The following is a 24,163-nucleotide window of genomic DNA, read 5'->3' as shown; positions in this document are numbered from 1 at the left end:
GCAGGTGACTGGCAGAGAGAAACTGAGACTGACTGCAGGTGACTGGCAGAGAGAAACTGAGACTGACTGCAGGTGACTGGCAGAGAGAAACTGAGACTGACTGCAGGTGACTGGCAGAGAGAAAGAGAAACTGAGACTGACTGCAGGTGACTGGCAGAGAGAAAGAGAAACTGAGACTGACTGCAGGTGACTGGCAGAGCCTCCGGCTTTATTTGGGGGCAGAAGCTTCTTTTCCGGTATTTTCTGGTCCCCCCCGGTCTGTGTCTCTCCATGGATCGTCCGGCATTGTCTGCTTCCTCACATCCACGTCGTCTTTCCGAGGTTCCTGCAGAAGAATCGATATATGGATCAGGTCAGGGGAGTGAGATGACTAAAGGGGGGCACTAAGTCTCTATTGGCGGGGGTCCAGCTCTGGGGGGCACTGAGTCTCTATTATCAGAGGTGCAGCTCTGTGGGGGGGCACTAAGTCTCTGTTGGTGGGGGTCCAGCCCTGGGGGGGGCACTGAGTCTCTATTATCGGAGGTGCAGCTCTGTGGGGGGGGGGGCACTAAGTCTCTATTGGCTGAGTCCAGCTCTGGGGGGGGGCACTGAGTCTCTATTATAGGAGGTGCAGCTCTGCGGGGGGGCAGTAAGTCTCTGTTGGTGGGGGTCCAGCCCTGGGGGGGGCACTGAGTCTCTATTATCGGAGGTGCAGCTCTGCGGGGGGGGCACTAAGTCTCTGTTGGTGGGGGTCCAGCTCTGGGGGTGGGGCACTGAGTCTCTGTTGGTGGGGGTCCAGCTCTGGGGGGGGGGCACTGAGTCTCTATTATCGGAGGTGCAGCTCTGTGGGGGGGGGGGCACTAAGTCTCTATTGGCTGAGTCCAGCTCTGGGGGGGGCACTGAGTCTCTATTATCGGAGGTGCAGCTCTGCGGGGGGAGCACTAAGTGTATATTGGCGGGGATCCTGCTCTGGGGGGGGGGGGGGCACTGTTGGTGGGGGTCCAGCGTCCAGCTCTGGGGGGGGGGCACTGAGTCTCTGTTGGTGGGGGTCCAGCTCGGGGGGGGGCACTGAGTCTCTGTTGGTGGGGGTCCAGCTCGGGGGGGGGGGCACTGAGTCTCTGTTGGTGGGGGTCCAGCTCTGGGGGGGGGCACTGAGTCTCTGTTGGTGGGGGTCCAGCTCTAAGGGGGGGGGGCACTGAGTCTCTGTTGGTGGGGGTCCAGCTCTGGGGGGGGGGCACTGAGTCTCTGTTGGTGGGGGTCCAGCTCTGGTGGGGGGCACTGAGTCTCTGTTGTTGGGGGTCCAGCTCGGGGGGGGGGGCACTGAGTCTCTGTTGGTGGGGGTCCAGCTCTGGGGGGGGGGCACTGAGTCTCTGTTGGTGGGGGTCCAGCTCTGGGGGGGGGCACTGAGTCTCTGTTGGTGGGGGTCCAGCTCTGGGGGGGGGCACTGAGTCTCTGTTGGTGGGGGTCCAGCTCTAAGGGGGGGGCACTGAGTCTCTGTTGGTGGGGGTCCAGCTCTAAGGGGGGGGCACTGAGTCTCTGTTGGTGGGGGTCCAGCTCTAAGGGGGGGGCACTGAGTCTCTGTTGGTGGGGGTCCAGCTCTGGGGGGGGGCACTGAGTCTCTGTTGGTGGGGGCACTGAGTATTGGTGGGGGTCCAGCTCTGGGGGGGGGGGGGGCACTGAGTCTCTATTGGTGGTGGTCCAGCTCTAAGGGGGGGGGGCACTGAGTCTCTGTTGGTGGGGGTCCAGCTCTGGGGGGGGGGGGCACTGAGTCTCTGTTGGTGGGGGTCCAGCTCTGGGGGGGGGGCAGCTCTAAGGGGGGGCACTGAGTCTCTGTTGGTGGGGGTCCAGCTCTGGGGGGGGGGCACTGAGTCGTCTCTGTTGGTGGGGGCACTGAGTATTGGTGGGGGTCCAGCTCTGGGGGGGGGGGCACTGAGTCTCTGTTGGTGGGGGTCCAGCTCTAAGGGGGGGGCACTGAGTCTCTGTTGGTGGGGGTCCAGCTCTGGGGGGGGGGGGCACTGAGTCTCTATTGGTGGTGGTCCAGCTCTAAGGGGGGGGCACTGAGTCTCTGTTGGTGGGGGTCCAGCTCTGGGGGGGGCACTGAGTCTCTGTTGGTGGGGGTCCAGCTCTGGTGGGGGGCACTGAGTCTCTGTTGGTGGGGGTCTAGCTCTGGTGGGGGGCACTGAGTCTCTGTTGGTGGGGGTCCAGCTCGGGGGGGGGGCACTGAGTCTCTGTTGGTGGGGGTCCAGCTCTGGGGGGGGGGGCACTGAGTCTCTGTTGGTGGGGGTCCAGCTCTGGGGGGGGGCACTGAGTCTCTGTTGGTGGGGGTCCAGCTCTAAGGGGGGGGGCACTGAGTCTCTGTTGGTGGGGGTCCAGCTCTAAGGGGGGGGCACTGAGTCTCTGTTGGTGGGGGTCCAGCTCTGGGGGGGGCACTGAGTATTGGTGGGGGTCCAGCTCTGGGGGGGGCACTGAGTCTCTATTGGTGGTGGTCCAGCTCTAAGGGGGGGGGCACTGAGTCTCTGTTGGTGGGGGTCCAGGTCTGGGGGGAGGGGTGTCTCCTCCAGACTGAGGGATAAGACATAACCCGATATGTGTGACCACTCTGGAGAAGGTACCTCTGAGGAGATCTGGAGCTGGGTGGCAGAGGCAGGACATTGGGTGGGTATCAGCGCCCCCTCTGCTGCCCCGGAGCGGCCCCCTCGCCATCCCCACCCTCAGCTTGGATTATTCATGCAGATAAAACCTGGAGACTTTTGCTACCAACATCGTATATTACAGACGTGTAAAAGAACCTGGAGGAAGAAAGGTGTTCCCTCATAACAGGTCACCTCTGTCTATCAGGACACCCCTCTGTCTATCAGGACACCCCTCTGTCTATCAGGACACCCCTCTCTATTGGACCTAGCAGCTCTTCCCTTCGGAATGTAAAGTCCTATACTAACACTGGTGCGGTATGTCTGGGTGTAGGGGCCGCCATGATATATATGGGGGCCCCTAATACATTGTGCACCCCAGAAACTGGACAAATGCTTCAATATTATATAACCTGTGTATTATACCTTGTCTGAAGAATGGGGCTCAGCCAGAGCTGCTCACAAGCGTCCCCTACAGAACAAAGGAGATTACTGCATGCTGTACATTATATCACCTTCATTAATACTATAGTAAACACCAAGCAGAATAGTGAGTGCAGCTCTGGGGTATAATACAGGATGTAACTCAGGATCAGTAATGTAATGTATGTACACAGTGACCCACCAGCAGAATATTGAGTGCAGCTCTGGAGTATAATACATTACATTACTGATCCTGAGTTACATCCAGTATTATACTCCAGAGCTGCACTCAATATTCTGCTGGTGGGGTCACTGTGTACATACATTACATTACTGATCCTGAGTTACATCCAGTATTATACTCCAGAGCTGCACTCAATATTCTGCTGGTAGGGTCACTGTGTACATACATTACATTACTGATCCTGAGTTACATCCAGTATGTACACAGTGACCCTACCAGCAGAATATTGAGTGCAGCTCTGGAGTATAATACTGGATGTAACTCAGGATCAGTAATGTAATGTATGTACGCAGTGACCCCACCAGCAGAATAGTGAGTGCAGCTCTATAGTATAATACAGGATCAGTAATGTAATGTATGTACACCGTGACCTCACCAGCAGAATAGTGAGTGCAGCTCTGCAGTATAATACAGGATGTAACTCAGGATCAGTAATGTAATGTATGTACACAGTGACCCCACCAGCAGAATAGTGAGTGCAGCTCTGGGGTATAAAACAGGATGTACACAGCGTATGTTTATATGGATGTGTTCTGTGTATTGTGCAGTAGACGCTGCCATTGATCCGCACCTCCGGGGTTATATCACTTACCTGGCTGATGGTAGAAAATGTCTTCAGGAAATGTTTTTTCACATGAGCCGTGACCTATAACACAGGAAAGATCTGGCTGAAGAATGTCCCTGATCTGTGCTCATCCAGAGCAGCCTGGTGACACCGCAGTGTGATATAGTGTGTAGCCGGTGACCATTAGGACTGATCCTAGCCTGGACACATCTTCAGATCTAAGCCCAGCAAGTCCTACGTAATACCACCATAAAATGCCAAAGTTATACCTATATTATACCATCATGTAATGGCCCAAATAATACCTTCTTATGAAGCCGACCCAATACTGCCTGGTGATTCCTACATGATACTGCCATATATACTCCTACATAGTACCGCCATATAATGCCGAGATAATACTGCCACATGGTTCCTATTAAACAATTATGACTCAGCTCTCAAATAATACCCCCATACACAGCTGAATAATACCGGGTGGCTTTAGTACGGTCCTGGGGTTCCCGTCCTCAGGGCCTCCACCCCTCGTGGCCACGTCCACACTATGGATATGTATCGGGATATTACAGAGTGATCACTGACCTTACTGTCCAGGAGACACCCGAAGAGCAGGATGAAGATGCCCTGCGGGGTAAGAGGAAGCAATGTTAGAGCTCTTAGCTCCGTGTCAGGGAAGTATAAATACGGGTCAGGCAAGGTGGCTTCCCCCATAAGAATGAAAAAAAAAAATTATATAGAGAAAATAGATTAGAAAAAAGAGTGTTTCTGACTCAGTGACAATAATCGATGGTCTGGTCATCAGTATCTGATCAATGACGCCAAAGTGGAGAAGACCCATAGTCTTCCCTTATCTCTAACTATATCATCATGAGCGTCTCGGCCCAGGTAAGTCCTTTTACTATATAAGTTTATATGATGCTGTTGTACTTCATTACCTGTAAGGGGTTGAGGAGATCAAACAGGTAGTGCAAGCATTCAGCCTTAGGATTTATGAGCAGAGGGATCCCGATGGCCCAGGTCAGCCCAAACTGCGGTGTGCAGAAGAGGACAGCCTTGGCCACCTTCTTCAGCACCTCTTCATCCTCACTTTTCTCCTCCGAGATCGTTGGCCGGATGAGCGCACGGATCACAACTATCAGAACCAGAACGTTTAATGACATGATAACTATGGTGGGAATGGTGAAAGTCAACGAAGCACCAGAATGGACATCCAGCCAACATCCACTGTTCACCCTGTAATGAAGAGGATAGTAGGCCAGCATGGTTCCTCCCGCCACAGTCAGAGGGAACGCATATCCCAGCACCACGGACAATACCGTAAATTCCATCATGGTGACGTGGTGAAAAACGAAAAGTAATCGCTGGGCGAGAACAATTCCCTGAACCAAGGTCCAACTGAAGAAACCCAAGAGGGAGAGATGAGTGCAGAAGGTGAGGGCCACACAGAGCTTCTCCTGAACATTGTGATCAATGAGGCTGGAAATCAGGAAGGAGATGTGGCTTATTAGGAGGAATGAGGACATGTGCAGGATGGCCATGTGTCTATGGAAGGCCATGCGGATACGGGTTTGCTTCAGCAGAATCACTTGGATTGAGATACAGATGAGAAGAGATACTATGGAGACCGCAAGTCCGATGATAGTCATATAATCCAGAACGGGAGAATTTGCTATATTTTTGGGGAGATAACCTGACATTAGAATCGAGAAAGAAGTGAGATGGTGGCAGAGGCAGCTGGTGACCCCATCCATGACCTGAGTAACACAACCTCTCGATGACCACATATTGAGATGGAAATCCCAGTACACGCATAGAGTGTTCTGGTCACACGTCCCGTTCCCACAGGTGAAGGTCATGTTGATGTCCACCATGTGGTACTCCATATTATTCAGTGTTAAAACATGTGTCTGTATGTCACCGGCCAAGGAGTAGGAACAGACTTCATCTCTATTACAGTCATATCGGCTGCTGAAGCTTCCGTTCTGGGGTCTGTAATTCATAGACAACAGGTTCACAAGACATCCAGAAGGAAAATAAGTATCGCTGGGCAGTGATATGGTGGTCCCTGAGTCCAGGCTCAGGATCCCATTATCTTCTAGAGCATCACAGGGGCTGACAGAACTGTGTAGGTCCAGATTACTGAAGGATAGAGTAAAGGATTGCTCTGTGGTGTCCAGAACTGATAGAAGGTTCTCCAGACACAGAAGTAACTGAGGACCTAAGTTCTCTTCCAGACTGGGTGCAGGTCCTGAAGAGATGGCGTCTGTTAGCTGGTCAACAACCACAAGCAGCTTCTAGAAAGACCAAGACATGGCTTATATCTTGTAGCTAACGGCCCTTTTACACAGAACTATTATCAGCCGCATTCGGCCGATAACCGTTCCGTGTAAAAGAAGGCATGAACTATGTCGGCTGACTCGTATAGCAGCGATCTGCTGACCTCGCTCCGTGGAATAGGAGGCAGCAGACCACCGCTATCCTCTATGGGCTGCCCGGACCATCTAGCGATCACACAGGCGGCCCCCGCGCAGCTCCCCGTGGCCCCCCGACTCTTACCCGCTCACTACCGCCGCGTGTAATAGAGGCTTATGTATCATGTATTCCTTAGTCCACTGTCTCAGACTCCTCTGTCCCCTCTAGACTCCTCTGTCTGTTCTCTAGACTCCTGTCTTCTCCCCTCCAGACTCTTCTGTACAGACTCTTTTCTCCTTTGTCAAATCCTCCAGACTCCACTGTCCCCTCCATAATCCCCTGTTCCTTCCAGACTCCTCTGTCTCCTCCTTCAGATAACTGTGTCCACTTCTCCTTCAGCTCCCGCCATGATCCCAATACAAAGGAACGTTTATCGCGGCTGAGCATTCTTGTGTTTTCTATGGAGAGGGGTAAGCCGCAGCCAAAGATCCCTGACTGTGGCTTATCCTTCCCTGAGCAAAGGGGCCAGGTTATAATTTTCCATCATGCCGATCTCTATTGTTTGGGAGAGCACCGTCGGTAACGTCACCTGTTAGAGACAGAATCTGTAGAATATTCCAGATAATCACATTGTAGGATTTATAGATAATTATCCACCATTTTATTCCATGATAATGATGTGATACAATAGAAGAAGAGAAGTTCCTATTTGGTGCAGAAACCTTTGTTTGCAGTTACAGAGGTCGGACGTTTCCTGGGGGTCTTCACCAGGTTTGCAGACCCTGCAGCAGGGATTGTGTCCCCCTCCTCCATACACATCTTCTCCACAGCTTTCAGGTTTCGAGGCAACATTGAGTTTCACTCACCTCCATAGATTTCCTTTTGGGTTCAGGTGTGGAGACTGGCGGCCGCTCCATGACCCCAAAATGCTTCTTAGTTGTCCCGGCTGTGTGTTTCCTCCTTAGTTGTCCCGGCTGTGTATTTCTTCCTTAGTTGTCCCGGCTGGGGGTCACCTCTTAGTTGTCCCGGCTGTGTGTTTCTTCCTTAGTTGTCCCGGCTGGGGGTCTCCTCTTAGTTGTCCCGGCTGTGGGTTTCCTCCTTAGTTGTTCTGGCTGTGTGTTTCTTCCTTAGTTGTCCTGGCTGTGTGTTTCCTCCTTAGGTGTCCCGGCTGTATGCTTCCTCCTTAGTTGTCCCGGCTGTGTGTTCCCTTCCTTAGTTGTCCCGGCTGGGGGTTTCCTCCTTAGTTGTCCCGGCTGGGGGTTTCCTCCTTAGTTGTCCCAGCTGGGGGTTTCCTTCTTAGTTGTCCCGGCTGTGTGTTTCCTCCTTAGTTGTCCCGGCTGTGTGTCTCCTCCTTAGTTGTCCCAGCTGTGTGTTCCCTTCCTAGTTGTCCCGGCTGTGTGTTTCCTCCTTAGTTGTCCCGGCTGTGTGTCTCCTCCTTAGTTGTCCCGGCTGTGTGTTTCCTCCTTAGTTGTGCCATCTGTGTGCTTCCTCCTTAGGTGTCCTGGCTGTGTGTTTCCTCCTTAGTTGTCCCGGCTGTGTGTCTCCTCCTTAGTTGTCCCGGCTGTGTGTCTCCTCCTTAGTTGTCCCGGCTGTGTGTTTCCTCCTTAGTTGTCCCGGCTGTGTGTTTCCTCCTTAGTTGTCCCGGCTGTGTGTCTCCTCCTTAGTTGTCCCGGCTGTGTGTCTCCTCCTTAGTTGTCCCGGCTGTGTGTCTCCTCCTTAGTTGTCCCGGCTGTGTGTCTCCTCCTTAGTTGTCCCGGCTGTGTGTTTCCTCCTTAGTTGTCCCGGCTGTGTGTTTCCTCCTTAGTTGTCCCGGCTGTGGGTCTCCTCCTTAGTTGTCCCGGCTGTGTGTTTCCTCCTTAGTTGTCCCGGCTGTGTGTTTCCTCCTTAGGTGTCCCGGCTGTGTGCTTCCTCCTTAGTTGTCCCGGCTGTGTGTTTCCTCCTTAGGTGTCCCGGCTGTGTGCTTCCTCCTTAGTTGTCCCGGCTGTGTGTTTCCTCCTTAGTTGTCCCGGCTGGGGGTCTCCTCCTTAGGTGTCCCGGCTGTGTGCTTCCTCCTTAGTTGTCCCGGCTGTGTGTTTCCTCCTTAGTTGTCCCGGCTGTGTGTTCCCTTCCTTAGTTGTCCCGGCTGTGGGTCTCCTCCTTAGTTGTCCCGGCTGTGGGTCTCCTCCTTACTTGTCCCGGCTGTGTGTTTCCTCCTTAGTTGTCCCGGCTGTGTGTCTCCTCCTTAGTTGTCCCGGCTGTGTGTCTCCTCCTTAGTTGTCCCGGCTGTATGTTCCCTTCTTAGTTGTCCCGGCTGTGTGTCTCCTCCTAAGTTGTCCCGGCCATTTCCCATCTCCTCTGCTCTTTCTGCAGTCGTCCTATCCCCCTTGCAGAAAAGCCCCAAAAGTATCAGCCCCCCCCCCCCTCCTACAATGTGATTATCTGGAATGTTCTATAGATTCTTTCTCTCACAAGTAAAGTTATCCCCCCGCTCTATTCTGTGTAGGTGATCGGCAGCGGATCAGATACTTATTATCCCCCCTGTACGTCCGTACACTCACATTGCTGTTGCCTTGTGGTTATAGGTGACAAGTAACGCCGTGTAGATCCAGTAATCGGCTGCTGTATACTCACTTGTACGGTGTCCACGTCTATCTGCTGATTTCTAATCTCAGCATCCCTAGTGATGTTACCCAGAAGATACAGGACTAATGGCAGATCATCCTGCCGAACCCCAGCCGAGGTGACCGCCAGGAAACTCCTGAGCGCCTGCGTAACACTGCCCCCTACAGAGAGATTCTGGAAATATAAGTCATACAGATCATTACAGCATAGAAAAACATGGAGGCAGCCACAGGCATGTTTTCCTGGCAACCCTGGGGCGGCATCCAACTTCTCCAGATGCCGAACAGTCCGACAACTCCGCTCAACACTACTGACAAGGAAAACACCTAAAGAGTGTAGGAGGGGCGCTGCACAAAAGATAGCCCAAAAATATAGCTGACCTGACACATCTCCATACTGACAGCTCACGGAAATTTGCTGGAAGTGATTGTTGCTAAAGGGAGATGGGTGGATTATTAAAGGGGTAGTTCACTAAAAAATTATTTCAAATCAGCTGGTGCCAGAAAGTGCCAGACATTTTTTAATTTACTTCTATAAAAAAAAAAAATTCTCCAGTCTTCCAGTACTTATCATCTGCTGTATGTCCTGCAGGAAGTGGTTTATTCTCTCCAGTCTGACACAGTGCTCTCTGCTGCCACCTCTGTCCATGTCAGGAACTGTCCAGAGCAGCAGCAAATCCCTATAGAAAACCTCTCCTTCTCTGGACAGTTCCTGACATGGACAGAGGTGGCAGCAGAGAGCGCTGTGTCAGACTGGAGAGAATACCCCACTTCCTGCAGGACATACAGCAGCTGATAAATACTGGAAGACTGGAGATTTGTTAATAGATGTAAATTACAAATCACTGGCACTTTCTAGCACCAGTTGATTTAAAGGAAATAATTTTGGGGTGAACTATCCCTTTAAAGTTCCCTTTTTTTTCCTGCACTGTGGATGGGGACATTAGTGGATCAGATATGTTATTACGTAATCGTTTGTCTATAATGGTGATTTAGGAAACAATCGGGTCACGTTGTATTAATCATCACTGTAGAAATCCAAGGTTCACTTACTTTTTTCTTGTACAATTTGTATTGAGAGGTGTCTGTTATGTGTAGCTGTAAGTGATGGTCACTGGGATGAGGATGCACGGGGACTGACCTGATATATCTGTTCCAGCGGCAGCCGTAGACTGGTCCCAGCTGTAGATCCTGGTATATAAGCACAGTCAGGGTCAGTGTTGGAGGGGCCACACTAAGGATTACAGACAGTACATCCTCAGGGTCAGTGGTGGAGGGGCCACACTAAGGATTACAGACAGTACATCATCAGGGTCAGTGGTGGAGGGGCCACACTAAGGATTACAGACAGTACATCCTCAGGGTCAGTGGTGGAGGGGCCACACTAAGGATTACAGACAGTACATCATCAGGGTCAGTGGTGGAGGGGCCACACTAAGGATTACAGACAGTACATCCTCAGGGTCAGTGGTGGAGGGGCCACACTAAGGATTACAGACAGTACATCCTCAGGGTCAGTGGTGGAGGGGCCACACTAAGGATTACAGACAGTACATCATCAGGGTCAGTGGTGGAGGGGCCACACTAAGGATTACAGACAGTACATCCTCAGGGTCAGTGGTGGAGGGGCCACACTAAGGATTACAGACAGTACATCCTCAGGGTCAGTGGTGGAGGGGCCACACTAAGGATTACAGACAGTACATCCTCAGGGTCAGTGGTGGAGGGGCCACACTAAGGATTACAGACAGTACATCCTCAGGGTCAGTGGTGGAGGGGCCACACTAAGGATTACAGACAGTACATCCTCAGGGTCAGTGGTGGAGGGGCCACACTAAGGATTACAGACAGTACATCCTCAGGGTCAGTGGTGGAGGGGCCACACTAAGGATTACAGACAGTACATCCTCAGGGTCAGTGGTGGAGGGGCCACACTAAGGATTACAGACAGTACATCATCAGGGTCAGTGGTGGAGGGGCCACACTAAGGATTACAGACAGTACATCATCAGGGTAGTCGTCAGCAGATTATCCCCACCTCACCAGCCGTCATCCATCCATCTCCCCCTATAACACAGAACAGTCAGTCAGGGCCGGTGGGGCAGGGATAAGCCGCCAGAGACCCCACCATGATCAGAGATAAAATGTCCAAAAATCTTTATTCCAAAGCATATTAAAAAACAACAACCATGTTAAAAACAGCACGTCTACGCGTTTCGGGGACAAGCCCCATAATCATGACAGTACAACAACATAATAGGCAAACTTATATATGCTTTGGGTAATGGCGTCTGAAAACCCAAGTTCCACCCCTCTGCATCACTGGAATAGGAGAAGGGAGGGGGAGGGGAATGAAGCAAAACGCAGGTGAAGCAGGTCACAGTGGAGTTAACCATGTATGTTCTGTGAAACCACCTGATTAAAGCATAGTGTGTATTGTGCAAACCAAAAACAAGCAATACTGAATAACATGCTATATTATACACTGATATCAGGGCTCTAGATGCATAGCAAAAAAATAAAAATTAAATAAATAAATAATGATTGCAATTGCTATATGTACAGACAGAAAAACAGAATGAGCAGTAAGCAATATAAACAAAAATGTGATTATGTGCAAAAAAAAAAAAAAATCAGTATATATAGAAAAGATCACTTTTGTAATTCAGCCCCTCAGGAACGCGAGTGCCGAGACGTAGAATCCAAAATGCCTGGCGCTTCCTGAGGAGATGTACCCAGTCACCACCGCGATAGAAGGAGAAACCAGATGGATCCCCACCATGTGCATCTCTAAAATGCTTGGCCGGCCCTGATCTGCATCTATTGAGAGCTGAAGTATTTTTCATATCGGCTATATGCTCCATGATACGGATTTTTAGTTCTCTCTTTGTAGAACCAACATATTGTGAATTACAAATGTTGCAATGAGCAACATAAACGACGTATGTAGAATTGCAATTAACAAAAGACTTGATTGCATACGAAGTCCCTGTGCACACTGACAAAAAAGCCCTGCGTTTTTCCGTAAATGTGCATACAGAGCATCTGCTCTCCGCACACCTAAAGAAACCTTGGAGATGCAACCGGTTATTGTGTTTAGTAGGGTTATGTATATCGCTGGGTGAGAGAAGGTTGCCAAGGGTTTGTCCTCTACGGGCAACACATCTCACATCTTCGCATGTTTTATCCTGAAAAAGAATTGGGAAGTATCTGCGTATAATAGTTTGTATCTCTCCAAATTGGGGACTAAAAGGAGTTGAAAAAACTAGACGCTGTTGTTCCTGTTTGGAGTCACTTTGGGGCAGATCACATTTTCTATCCCTCAGGTGATATGCTCTGTCGCGGCTTTCCGCTATCCTCTCAGCCCTATCCACTACAAGCCTCGAGTAGCCTCTCTGAAACAATCTGTGTCTGACATCAAGAATCGCAGCTGCATAAGCCGCATCGTCTGAACAATTACGGCGAGTGCGTATAAATTCACCGATGGGAAGATTGCTACTGGAGGCATGGAGAAGCCCATTACCTGAACTTGGCTTTCTATATAGGGACGTGTGAATACGGCCGTTGTTCAGTGTAAGGGACAAATCCAAAAAAGAAATGGTTTTTAACTCAAATTGGTATGTGAAATGTAGGTTGAGATCGTTACAGTTGATGAACTCAACACATTTTTTGGCTTGTTTCTCAGACCCTGTCCAGATTAGGAGGAGGTCGTCAATATAACGGCCGTACCAGAAAATAAATTCCTGGTACGGATTGTTGGAATGGTATAGTACGACCTCCTCCCAAAATGCCATGTAGACATTAGCCAGGGTAGGTGAGAAACTGGCTCCCATAGGGCAGCCGAGTACTTGCAAAAAAAACTGATCCTCAAACCTGAATTTTTTTTTTTTTGGAGCTGTGATTTCCTTCTACTTTTATGGACTGCATACCTGGGTGAACAGCCCATTTCTTATCACCTGCTCCTTACCAAGAGGGTTGCCGTCAATATTGGGACATATTCACACGGTGAGCTGACCTTGTTCTATATATATATTTTTTTTTTTGCATGATCAGAGATGTTGGTCCGTGCTGTGACTCTACTATGTTATACGGTGAGGCAGAACTGTGCAGAAGTCCTAGGCGGGTGCAGCACAGTCATACACAGAAATACTAAGCAGAAAACTCCGCCCACCAACTGCTGATTGGCAGTTATCTATCCATGCTGTGTATGTGCACTCAGCTGTCAATCAGCAGCTGGAGGGCAGGGGGAGGGGAGTGGCAAGAATCCTTTTCTCCTGCATATTTGGAGAACGGCTGAACAGAATGATGGAAGTAATACACTGATCTGTTCAGCATTTCTGTCACTAGTTTATGCTGCCTTCATTTAGTGACATAAACCTAGTGACAGATTCCCTTAGGGTAAATTCACACGGGCGAGTCCGCAGGAGTTTCAAGCTGCGAGTATTCCCACACAAGATTCAGCTGTGATAATGATTCCATTAGGTTTAGTGCGTTTTTAGCAGCATGTTTAGTTAGTGCGGATTAGCTGCGGGTTAGCTGCGAGTTAGCTGAGGATCTGCCCGTGTGAATTTACCCTTAAAGTATGTTGTAGGATTATAGTCAGGTGTACAATTAACCAATTATCACTTGTTTGGTATAACAGTCATATGTGGGTTAAAACAGTCATTAACTGAAACAGAAATCACTGCACAGAAGTGGAACAGTACATTAGAGGACAGTGGTACAGTACATTAGAGGGGACAGTGGTACAGTACATTAGAGAGGACAGTGGTACAGTACATTAGAGGACAGTGGTACAGTACATTAGAGTACATGAGAGGACAGTGGTACAGTACATTAGAGGGGACAGTGGTACAGTACATTAGAGAGGACAGTGGTACAGTACATTAGAGAGGACAGTGGTACAGTACATTAGAGGACAGTGGTACAGTACATTAGAGGGGGCAGTGGTACAGTACATTAGAGAGGACAGTGGTACAGTACATTAGAGGACAGTGGTACTGTACATTAGAGAGGACAGTGGTACAGTACATTAGAGGGGACAGTAGTACAGTACATTAGAGGGGGCAGTGGTACAGTACATCAGAGGACAGTGGTACAGTACATTAGAGGACAGTGGTACAGTACATCAGAGGACAGTGGTACAGTACATTAGAGAGGACAGTGGCACAGTACATTAGAGAGGACAGGGGTACAGTACATTAGAGGGGACAGTGGTACAGTACATTAGAGAGGACAGTGGTACAGTACATTAGAGAGGACAGGGGTACAGTACATTAGAGGACAGTGGTACAGTACATTAGAGAGGACAGTGGTACAGTACATTAGAGGTCAGTGGTACAGTACATTAGAGGGGACAGGGGTACAGTACATTAGAGGGGACAGTGGTACAGTACATTAGAGGGGACAGTGGTACAGTACATTAGAGAGGACAGTGGTACAGTACATTAGAGAGGACAGTGGTACAGTACATTAGAGGGGGCAGTGGTACAGTACATTAGAGGGGACAGTGGTACAGTACATTAGAGGGGGCAGTGGTACAGTACATTAGAGAGGACAGGGGTACAGTACATTAGAGGACACTGGTACAGTACATTAGAGGGGGCAGTGGTACAGTACATTAGAGGGCAGTGGTACAGTACATTAGAGGGGGCAGTGGTACAGTACATTAAAGGGGACAGTAGTACAGTACATTAGAGGGGACAGTGGTACAGTACATTAGAGAGGGCAGTGGTACAGTACATTAGAGAGGGCAGTGGTACAGTACATCAGAGGACAGTGGTACAGTACATTAGAGAGGACAGTGGTACAGTACATTAGAGGACAGTGGTACAGTACATTAGAGGACAGTGGTACAGTACATTAGAGTACATGAGAGGACAGTGGTACAGTACATTAGAGAGGACAGTGGTACAGTACATTAGAGGACAGTGGTACAGTACATTAGAGGGGGCAGTGGTACAGTACATTAGAGAGGACAGTGGTACAGTACATTAGAGGACAGTGGTACTGTACATTAGAGAGGACAGTGGTACAGTACATTAGAGAGGACAGTGGTACAGTACATTAGAGGGGACAGTAGTACAGTACATTAGAGGGGGCAGTGGTACAGTACATTAGAGGACAGTGGTACAGTACATCAGAGGACAGTGGCACAGTACATTAGAGAGGACAGGGGTACAGTACATTAGAGGGGACAGTGGTACAGTACATTAGAGAGGACAGTGGTACAGTACATTAGAGAGGACAGGGGTACAGTACATTAGAGGACAGTGGTACAGTACATTAGAGAGGACAGTGGTACAGTACATTAGAGGTCAGTGGTACAGTACATTAGAGGGGACAGGGGTACAATACATTAGAGGGGACAGTGGTACAGTACATTAGAGGGGACAGTGGTACAGTACATTAGAGAGGACAGTGGTACAGTACATTAGAGAGGACAGTGGTACAGTACATTAGAGGGGGCAGTGGTACAGTACATTAGAGGGGACAGTGGTACAGTACATTAGAGGGGGCAGTGGTACAGTACATTAGAGAGGACAGGGGTACAGTACATTAGAGGACACTGGTACAGTACATTAGAGGGGGCAGTGGTACAGTACATTAGAGGGCAGTGGTACAGTACATTAGAGGGGGCAGTGGTGCAGTACATTAAAGGGGACAGTAGTACAGTACATTAGAGGGGACAGTGGTACAGTACATTAGAGAGGACAGCGGTACAGTACATTAGAGAGGGCAGTGGTACAGTACATTAGAGAGGGCAGTGGTACAGTACATTAGAGAGGACAGTGGTACAGTACATTAGAGGACAGTGGTACAGTACATTAGAGGACAGTGGTACAGTACATTAGAGTACATGAGAGGACAGTGGTACAGTACATTAGAGAGGACAGTGGTACAGTACATTAGAGGACAGTGGTACAGTACATTAGAGGGGGCAGTGGTACAGTACATTAGAGAGGACAGTGGTACAGTACATTAGAGGACAGTGGTACTGTACATTAGAGAGGACAGTGGTACAGTACATTAGAGAGGACAGTGGTACAGTACATTAGAGGGGACAGTAGTACAGTACATTAGAGGGGGCAGTGGTACAGTACATTAGAGGACAGTGGTACAGTACATTAGAGGACAGTGGTACAGTACATTAGAGGGGGCAGTGGTACAGTACATTAGAGGACAGTGGTACAGTACATTAGAGTACATTAGAGAGGACAGTGGTACAGTACATTAGAGGGGGCAGTGGTACAGTACATTAGAGAGGACAGTGGTACAGTACATTAGAGGGGACAGTAGTACAGTACATTAGAGGACAGTGGTACAGTACATTAGAGGACAGTGGTACAGTACATTAGAGGGGACAGTAGTACAGTACATTAGAGGACAGTGGTACAGTACATTAGAGGACAGTGGTACAGTACATTAGAGGGGACAGTGGTACAGTACATTAGAGGGGGACAGTGGTACAGTACATTAGAGGGGACAGTGGTACAGTACATTAGAGGGGACAGTGGTACAGTACATTAGAGGACAGTGGTACAGTACATTAGAGGGGACAGTAGTACAGTACATTAGAGGACAGTGGTACAGTACATTAGAGGACAGTGGTACAGTACATTAGAGGGGACAGTGGTACAGTACATTAGAGGGGACAGTGGTACAGTACATTAGAGGGGACAGTGGTACAGTACATTAAGAGGGGACAGTGGTACAGTACATTAGAGGGGACACAGGTACAGTTCTTTTGGGCTTGGTATCACATCATTAGGAGACTACAGATGATTTGGGCATGGTTACACAGTGCATTAGGGGGCAGTGGCAGTGTTTATTAGCACGTGATGGCTTGTTGGGGCAGTGGAATTGGTAAATTTAAGGGGTACAGTGGCACAAATAGTTTTGAGTATGTCCCTGTATTACCTGCCCAGTCTCTGGCTTCATGAGCCATCTTCTGCTGAGGCCAGTGACTGACTACGGGGTATATGGGCACATCATCTCTGAGGATAAGTAGTAGAGGAGAAGCGGGGCCGTAGCATTGGACACAGCGGAGATAAATCAGGTGAATATACCAATTTTTAAAATTTTCGGATAATGTTTAGATAATTCAGACAATCCCTTTAAGAGGTCTTGGCATCATAATTATTTAGATCATTGATCACGTTGTGTATTTTGTGACAATATTAGGAGATAGTATAGAGAGTAAGAATACAAAAACAACTTGGCAGCAAACTCCGCATAGATGAGAAGTGACCAGAAGATGTTTTTATGGCATTCTGGGCCAGATGGAGGAGAAGCCCACACACCTTTAGCTACGCCGCTGGAAAAACGTAAACTGGAAATGTGGTGTATATGCACAAACTGCCGCTCATATCTTGTGAATAGGAGATAATTTTGTCAGATGGGAAGACTCCTTTAAGAAATTTACAGGTTAACTACAAAATTGTATTTACTTTACCGGCTGTGGATGATGAGACTCCTCCGCCTGCTGTGGATGATGAGGCCCCTCCTCCGGCTGTGGATGATGAGGCCCCTCCTGCTGTGGATGATGAGGCTCCACCTCCTGCTGTTGATGATGAGGCCCCTCCTTCTGTTGTGGATGATGAGGCCCCTCCTCCTGCTGTGGATGATGAAGCCCCTCCTCCTGCTGTGGATGATGAGGCCCCTCCTCTGGCTGTGGATGATGAGGCTCCACCTCCTGCTGTTGATGATGAGGCCCCTCCTCCTGCTGTGGATGAAGAGGCCCCTTCTCCTGCTGTGGATGATGAGGCCCCTCCTCCTGCTGTGGATGATGAGGCTCCTCCTGCTGTCGATGACGAGGCTCCACCTCCTGCCGTGGATGACGAGGCTCCACCTCCTGCCGTGGATGACGAGGCCCCTCCTCCTGCTGTGGATGATGAGGCTCCACCTCCTGCTGTGGATGATGAGGCTCCACCTCCTGCTGTTGATGATGAGGCCCCTCCTCCTGCTGTGGATGATGAGGCCCCTCCTCCTGCTGTTGATGACAAGGCTCCTCCTGCTGTCGATGACGAGGCTCCACCTCCTGCCGTGGATGACGAGGCTCCACCTCCTGCCGTGGATGATGAGGCCCCTCCTCCTGCTGTGGATGATGAGGCCCCTCCTCCTGCTGTGGATGATGAGGCTCCTCCTCCTGCTGTAGTGGTGACCGTAGGGGGTGTAGTAAATGACGATTTGGTTTTGACGGTTGAGGCTGTGGAGAAGGAAGCTGCATTATACATCTTATATCTACATGCACTAGAGCTGTGGTGCAGTACACCCTATAGCTGCACCACTCCAACATGTTGTAGTGCTGTCCCAGTGTAAAGACCGGGCAAGTCTCAGCTCTTCCTGCTTCCCCATACATACAATCTGGTGCAGACTATGACTTACATGGAGTATCGCAAACAACTTTCATATATCCATTGATATCGATCCCGATCTGGGTACAGCTGCCTAATCTTCCCACAGCTATATTGATAATGTCGACGAGGCAGATCGAGGAGCTTCTATTAGATGGGGACACAGGAACGCACTGACTGATCCCATTGATCGCTACAACAAACAGTAAATGTGTTACTATCCGACTGTGAGTGTACATGATACAAGAGCAATGGCTACAAAATAAGCCGTAAAGCGTCTCCATCAGCTGCAAGCCGGGCCACATGGGCAATGGCTGGAGAGGTGACCCTGTAACGGAATGACTGTCTGCCACACATCTCCATTTATACAGGGCAACGTGCACTTTACTCACCACCTAGATACGTGCAGGCGGACCATGTGGAATCCTTGTCAAAGTCTGCGCTGCATCCGCACCAGTAATACGGCACCCCCCCATCATTGGTGCATTCATTGTAGGAGGTTCCATTGAAAGTGAATGGAAATGTGCAGGAGCCAAATGCCAGGGACAGAACTAAACAACGGAGAAGAAATATAGACAAGAGGATATGGTAAAACCTGTAACATTTTGGTAGGAAGTGCCACAGCCCATCCTCCTTATTACCCGAAAACTGCAATGTCTGAATATATCCTAAAAAGAATATGGAAAAATAGTAGTCACCGATGTATATGAAGAGAATAAGATGAACTCCATCCGTAACTATAGGGCAATGTGAACAGGCCAAAGAGAAGAAGAGTACACATGAAGTAGTGATGAGCGGACCCATGGAAATTCAGGTTCATTCAGTTCAGCATTCGGAGAAAAAAAGTTTGACGACCCAGACTTCTACCTGAACTTTTGCACGGACCCAAATCCCATTGAAGTCAATGGGGACCCACACTTTGGGCCACAAGAATGGCTGTAGAAAGGGTAGAAGGCTGCAAAAACCACCAAAATGTTGGGTAACAACAGGACAAGCTCGATCAAATGAAATTTAAATTTTAGACAAAATTCTTATAGAATTTTGAAGCAGCTCCTGAGAGTAAAACTGCAACAAGTGATTAATACCAAGAATAAACTGTTGTGACCTTCTGCAGTATGGAGAGCGGCTAGGAGGGCAGCGGTGAGGGGGCATGGGGTGATGACCAGGTCCTCGACTCCACATGGACTGGAGCCCATGAGAGTCTGGAGGAAGAGGTGGTGGACACCGAGCCCCAGCCACCCAGTGACCTGTAACCAGTTGGTCAGCTGGTACAGACCACCGCACCCAGGGCACACCAAAGCCAGCTTAGAGGAGCTTACTGGTGTGGCATCTCCACTGGCAAAGTGCTGACGACAAGACTTGGGTGGTTTACAGGTTGTGCCACTGGGGTCGAGGTCTGTAAAATAAGGCTTCGTTCACACAGAGTAAGACAGCCTCCCTGTCATAATAACAGTCTATGGAAGGGTTGCACGCCTCCCTCTCTCCATGCTGAAGAATGTCCATTCTCCGCCCATTCTCCGTGTGAACGGAGCCTAAAGAAAAAAGAGGTTAACAAGAGAGACATGGATAGGTAACAACTAGGGTAAGGATAGGTAATTTCTGGGGTAAGGATAGGTAACAACTGTGATAGGGGTATTTGTAAAGTCCATAATCCCACACAAATCCATAATAATTAAACAGTGAAAACCAGTATGGACCAGGTCCTAGACCCCACATGGACTGACACTCAAGACCCCTGGCCTTAGAAATGCTCCTATTCCGGCTGGCGCTGACCCTGATATTAATAATTTCTAGTCATATAGCGCCTACATATTCCACAGCAGCCGACTATTCTACATGATTGCCAGCTGCCACTACTATACTAGGTGCCATCCCTGCCTGCCCGGCATCAACATAGTGGGGAGAAAATAAGGTGTGAGCTGTGCACCAACATCAAGGTCCACAAAACCACCAACACATGGAGCAGTAAGCCCGGGCAGGGACGTTACATCTCCCTAACTGTCCTCTGGGTCAATGTACTGGTGGCCGGTGAAGCGTTTTGCCGCTTGTCCGATCACCACCCTGGATTGTATATATCAGCATGATGTGACATGCCGACGTGACCTGATAACCTTTAAGCCCCTTTAAGAAGTGGCATATAATAGACAAAACAAGACTATGTAAGTGCCCCCTAACTCTTTCCCACTACCCCGGCTGTGTTACCGCCATGAGGTTTTTTTGGTAATACACTTTAAAAACGATGTTACTGGCCTCCGACTAATAACAATGAGCACAATAGTCTACAGAAGAACCCTGTTTTTGTGGACCAATTTCCCCGCCCGTCTCCTGTCTCAGGGCCACCAGCTCCTCGGCACAGACGCCCCCACCATGTGCCCTGAAAAGCTCAGTTATTGACGTTTGTTGGCCCACCTAACTCTCCCTGCCTGCAGCGCCAACCTCTCCCTACACCGGCGTTATTATACACCAGGGTCACATGTCCCAGCAGAATACCCCAGCTATAGCCGTGTGACAGAATGAATGGTTTCCAGTACTTGTTCTCCTGCTCAGTCTTCCAGTCTTCTGTAACTTGTTCTTCCATGAGTTGTATCCCTGGAGCCCCTGCCGAATCCAAGCAGACATACAGTGAGTGCAGTGATCTAGAGAGCCGCCCCCCCCCCCCCCCCCCCCCCATAGACAGGTGACACACATCGATGGGGAGTATTAGATAACATGCAAACCTATACTGATCCCATATCCAGTTCCCGGCCGCATAGTCCGCTCTGCACTTTACATACACAGGTACAGGGCAGGTATAGATGGCAGCAATCCGAGATCCTACACAAATCTCTGCCGCTCCGGATCTAGATGGATGTGAGGAGGGAAAGACGAGAAGCCTCAACGTACCATGTGCCAGACTGGCTGTGCACAATGTATCTGGGGTCCAGGCTGTAGAGCTCACAGAGCATTGTCTATAGACAGGACTAGCTATGTACAATGTATCTGGGGTCCAGGCTGTAGAGCTCACAGAGCATTGTCTATAGACAGGACTAGCTGTGCACAATGTATCTGGGGTCCAGGCTGTAGAGCTCACAGAGCATTGTCTATAGACAGGACTAGCTGTGCACAATGTATCTGGGGTCCAGGCTGTAGAGCTCACAGAGCATTGTCTATAGACAGGACTAGCTATGTACAATGTATCTGGGGTCTAGGCTGTAGAGCTCACAGAGCATTGTCTATAGACAGGACTATATGTACAATGTATCAGTCTGGGATCCAGGCTGTAGAGCTCACAGAGCATTGTCTATAGACAGGACTATATGTACAATGTATCAGTCTGGGGTCCAGGCTGTAGAGCTCACAGAGCATTGTCCAGACTGGATACAATTGTATCGCTTCTCAGCTGTGACCAGGACTAGCTATGTACAATGTATCAGACAAGACCAGCCCATGAAGGGGACTGGACCATCTAGCATTTGCCATAAGTGCCAGATGGCCAGTTGGGCCCTGTATATATCTACTGATGTGACTGTATATGACTGTATGTGACTATGAGGATGTGTAGGGCCGGTTCGCTGAGGTGCTGGTGCAGTGTGTCGCCCTGGAGGATCCCTCATGTTCCGGAAATCTGGAGACGTTCTCTGTATGGAGGATGTGAGATCAGGAGAATCCAATATTTACTCCGGAAGGAAGAGAAATGCTAGCGGATTATTACAGGCGGGATCCCCGGGGAGAGGGGGGGGGGACTGCTGGAGCCGTGGGGGAGGCAGAGGAGGCCGGGGTCACCAAATGGAGATGGCACACCATGTGTGCAATGTATCTGAAGTCCAGGCTGTAGAGCTCACAGAGCATTGTCTATAGACAGAACTAGCTATGTACAATGTATCTGGAGTCCAGGCACATCTCTGACCCTTTCCCCATTGGCCATAGTGCTGCCATCCCTGCACCTACTACCCCTGTGCAGCCGCCCATCTTCTGCTCTGCGCACCCTCTGTCAGGCTGGGATTTGTGTCTATAATATGGATGAGTATGCACAAGTATGTGAAGCTGGCCCTAGTGATGGATATCTGCTCAGAGGACACAAGATGGACGTGACTCGGACCTCCGGTGTACGGCCGCCACCTGCTCGTCTCCTCTCTATAATGGGGCTCGTTTCCTAGCAGCCAAGTAGTCAAAACTCTAATAAAGTTGTACAACCGGGATGAAACTTTCTGTCACATGAGCAACGTTGCAGTGTCCTGGCCTAGTATATAGTATATAGAGGTCCGTATGGAGAATGGATCTATAGGGTCTGTACAGAACAGCATAAGACAGGTCTACATGAAGAGTATGGAGCGTGAGGTCAGAGAAGGACAAGTGATCTCCAACCTCCATACAACTACTGCTCCCAGCATGTCCTTACAGACCACCGGTGTAGTTGGGAACAGCCATCTATATGAATATAAGAAGTGTACATGAAGGTGTATCAGTGCATGCTGGGAGATGTGGTGCTACTTCAGCTGAAGACTATTGATGTAGATGGGGTCAGTCCTGGAATGAGTGAGGTCTGCGTAACAGAGAGTGCATGCTGGGAGTAGTAGTGTTTCATCAGCTGGGAAGTCTCAGGTTGGAGATCAGTGATGTAAGTATGATGTCTACATGAAGGCTATCTGTCCATTCACCCAGTCCCTGGAGGAGGATGAGCAGACACTAAGGGTATGTGCACACTACGGCATCCCGTCGGAAAATCCGTCTCGGATTCTGCAGCTCACACCTGCTCGCTCTTCATTCTTTGAACGCACAGCGGAATCCGCCCGTGCATAGAATGGAGTCTATGGCACAGGTGGAGACGTGCACGGCCGACAGAGTTCGTGAGCGGGTGTGAGCTGCGGAATACGTCTGTATTCCCTAATATGCACATACCCTTATGGTGGGATCTCAGGGTTGTACATTACTGTATACATTACTCACCGCTGGACCGCTCCTCGTACTCACATTGGACCCTTGTGTTATGTCTTCTGCAGGAACACAGGAAACCACCAGCATGGAGATAGTCAGGAGGCGTCGCAGCGTGGTCCCCGACAGCTCCATCCTCCTGTGTCCAGGTGGAGCGCACAGCTATACATACTGTCTGGCCATGCAAATTCTGTGCAATCTGTTCTGTTCTCCATCACCATGCGTGACTGTGCAAGGATGATGGGAGTTCTCCACTGTCAGACACACTCACGCAACAGTGAAACTTAGACGGTCACAAGTAACCCCTGAATACTGCACGAACCATTCACCAGACACTTTAAGATTTTTTACTGGATAAAGAGGTGACGGGAGGGGGAGATGGAGTCACAAGACTGGTAGGAGATGGAGTCACATGACTGGTAGGAGATGGAGTCACATGACTGGTAGGAGATGAAGTAATAGGACTGGTAGGAGATGGAGTAATAGGACTGGTAGGAGATGGGGTCACGGGACTGGTAGGAGATGGAGTCACAGGACTGGTAGGAGATGGAGTCACAGGACTGGTAGGAGATGGAGTCACAGGACTGGTAGGAGATGGAGCCACAGGACTGGTAGGAGATGGAGTCACAAGACTGGTAGGAGATGGAGTCACAAGACTGGTAGGAGATGGAGTCACATGACTGGTAGGAGATGGAGTCACAAGACTGGTAGGAGATGGAGTCACATGACTGGTAGGAGATGGAGTAATAGGACTGGTAGGAGATGGAGTAATAGGACTGGTAGGAGATGGGGTCACGGGACTGGTAGGAGATGGAGTCACAGGACTGGTAAGAGATGGAGTCACAGGACTGGTAGGAGATGGGGTCACAGGACTGGTAGGAGATGGAGTAATAGGACTGGTAGGAGATGGAGTCACAGGACTGGTAGGAGATGGAGTCACAGGACTGGTAGGAGATGGAGTAATAGGACTGGTAGGAGATGGAGTCACAGGACTGCTAGGAGGTGGAAACACAGGACTGGTAGGAGATGGAGTAACAGGACTG

At 49.7% G+C, this 24,163-nt stretch overlaps 1 protein-coding gene across 4 annotated transcripts; it reads right to left on the bottom strand.

The window, feature by feature from the left end:
* Positions 1 to 23,446, bottom strand: LOC138794520 (adhesion G-protein coupled receptor F1-like). 4 transcript variants are annotated; one of them, XM_069973207.1, is made up of 11 exons: positions 23,136 to 23,446; positions 20,741 to 20,807; positions 18,602 to 18,760; positions 18,241 to 18,402; positions 17,309 to 18,061; positions 9,995 to 10,044; positions 8,864 to 9,028; positions 4,777 to 6,135; positions 4,424 to 4,465; positions 3,869 to 3,922; positions 1 to 325 (listed from the first exon to the last, which is right to left on the bottom strand). In XM_069973207.1, exons 1-11 carry the CDS (start codon positions 23,253 to 23,255, stop codon positions 209 to 211), a joined length of 3,048 nt encoding a protein of 1,015 aa, XP_069829308.1. In that variant the 5' UTR covers positions 23,256 to 23,446; the 3' UTR covers positions 1 to 208. The 4 variants fall into 4 exon arrangements, with proteins under 4 accessions (XP_069829308.1, XP_069829310.1, XP_069829306.1 ...); XM_069973209.1 differs by having other exon boundaries at positions 23,160 to 23,446; XM_069973208.1 differs by lacking the exons at positions 20,741 to 20,807; positions 23,136 to 23,446 and adding an exon at positions 3,036 to 3,081 and having other exon boundaries at positions 240 to 325; positions 18,602 to 19,117.
* Positions 23,447 to 24,163: the final 717 nt, after the last annotated feature.

Source organism: Dendropsophus ebraccatus, chromosome 6 (assembly GCF_027789765.1).
Source record: "Dendropsophus ebraccatus isolate aDenEbr1 chromosome 6, aDenEbr1.pat, whole genome shotgun sequence".
NCBI classification, from domain to species: Eukaryota; Metazoa; Chordata; class Amphibia; order Anura; family Hylidae; genus Dendropsophus; species Dendropsophus ebraccatus.
Note: the sequence above shows the minus strand (reverse complement) of the source record. Positions and strands in the feature narration are given on the sequence as shown.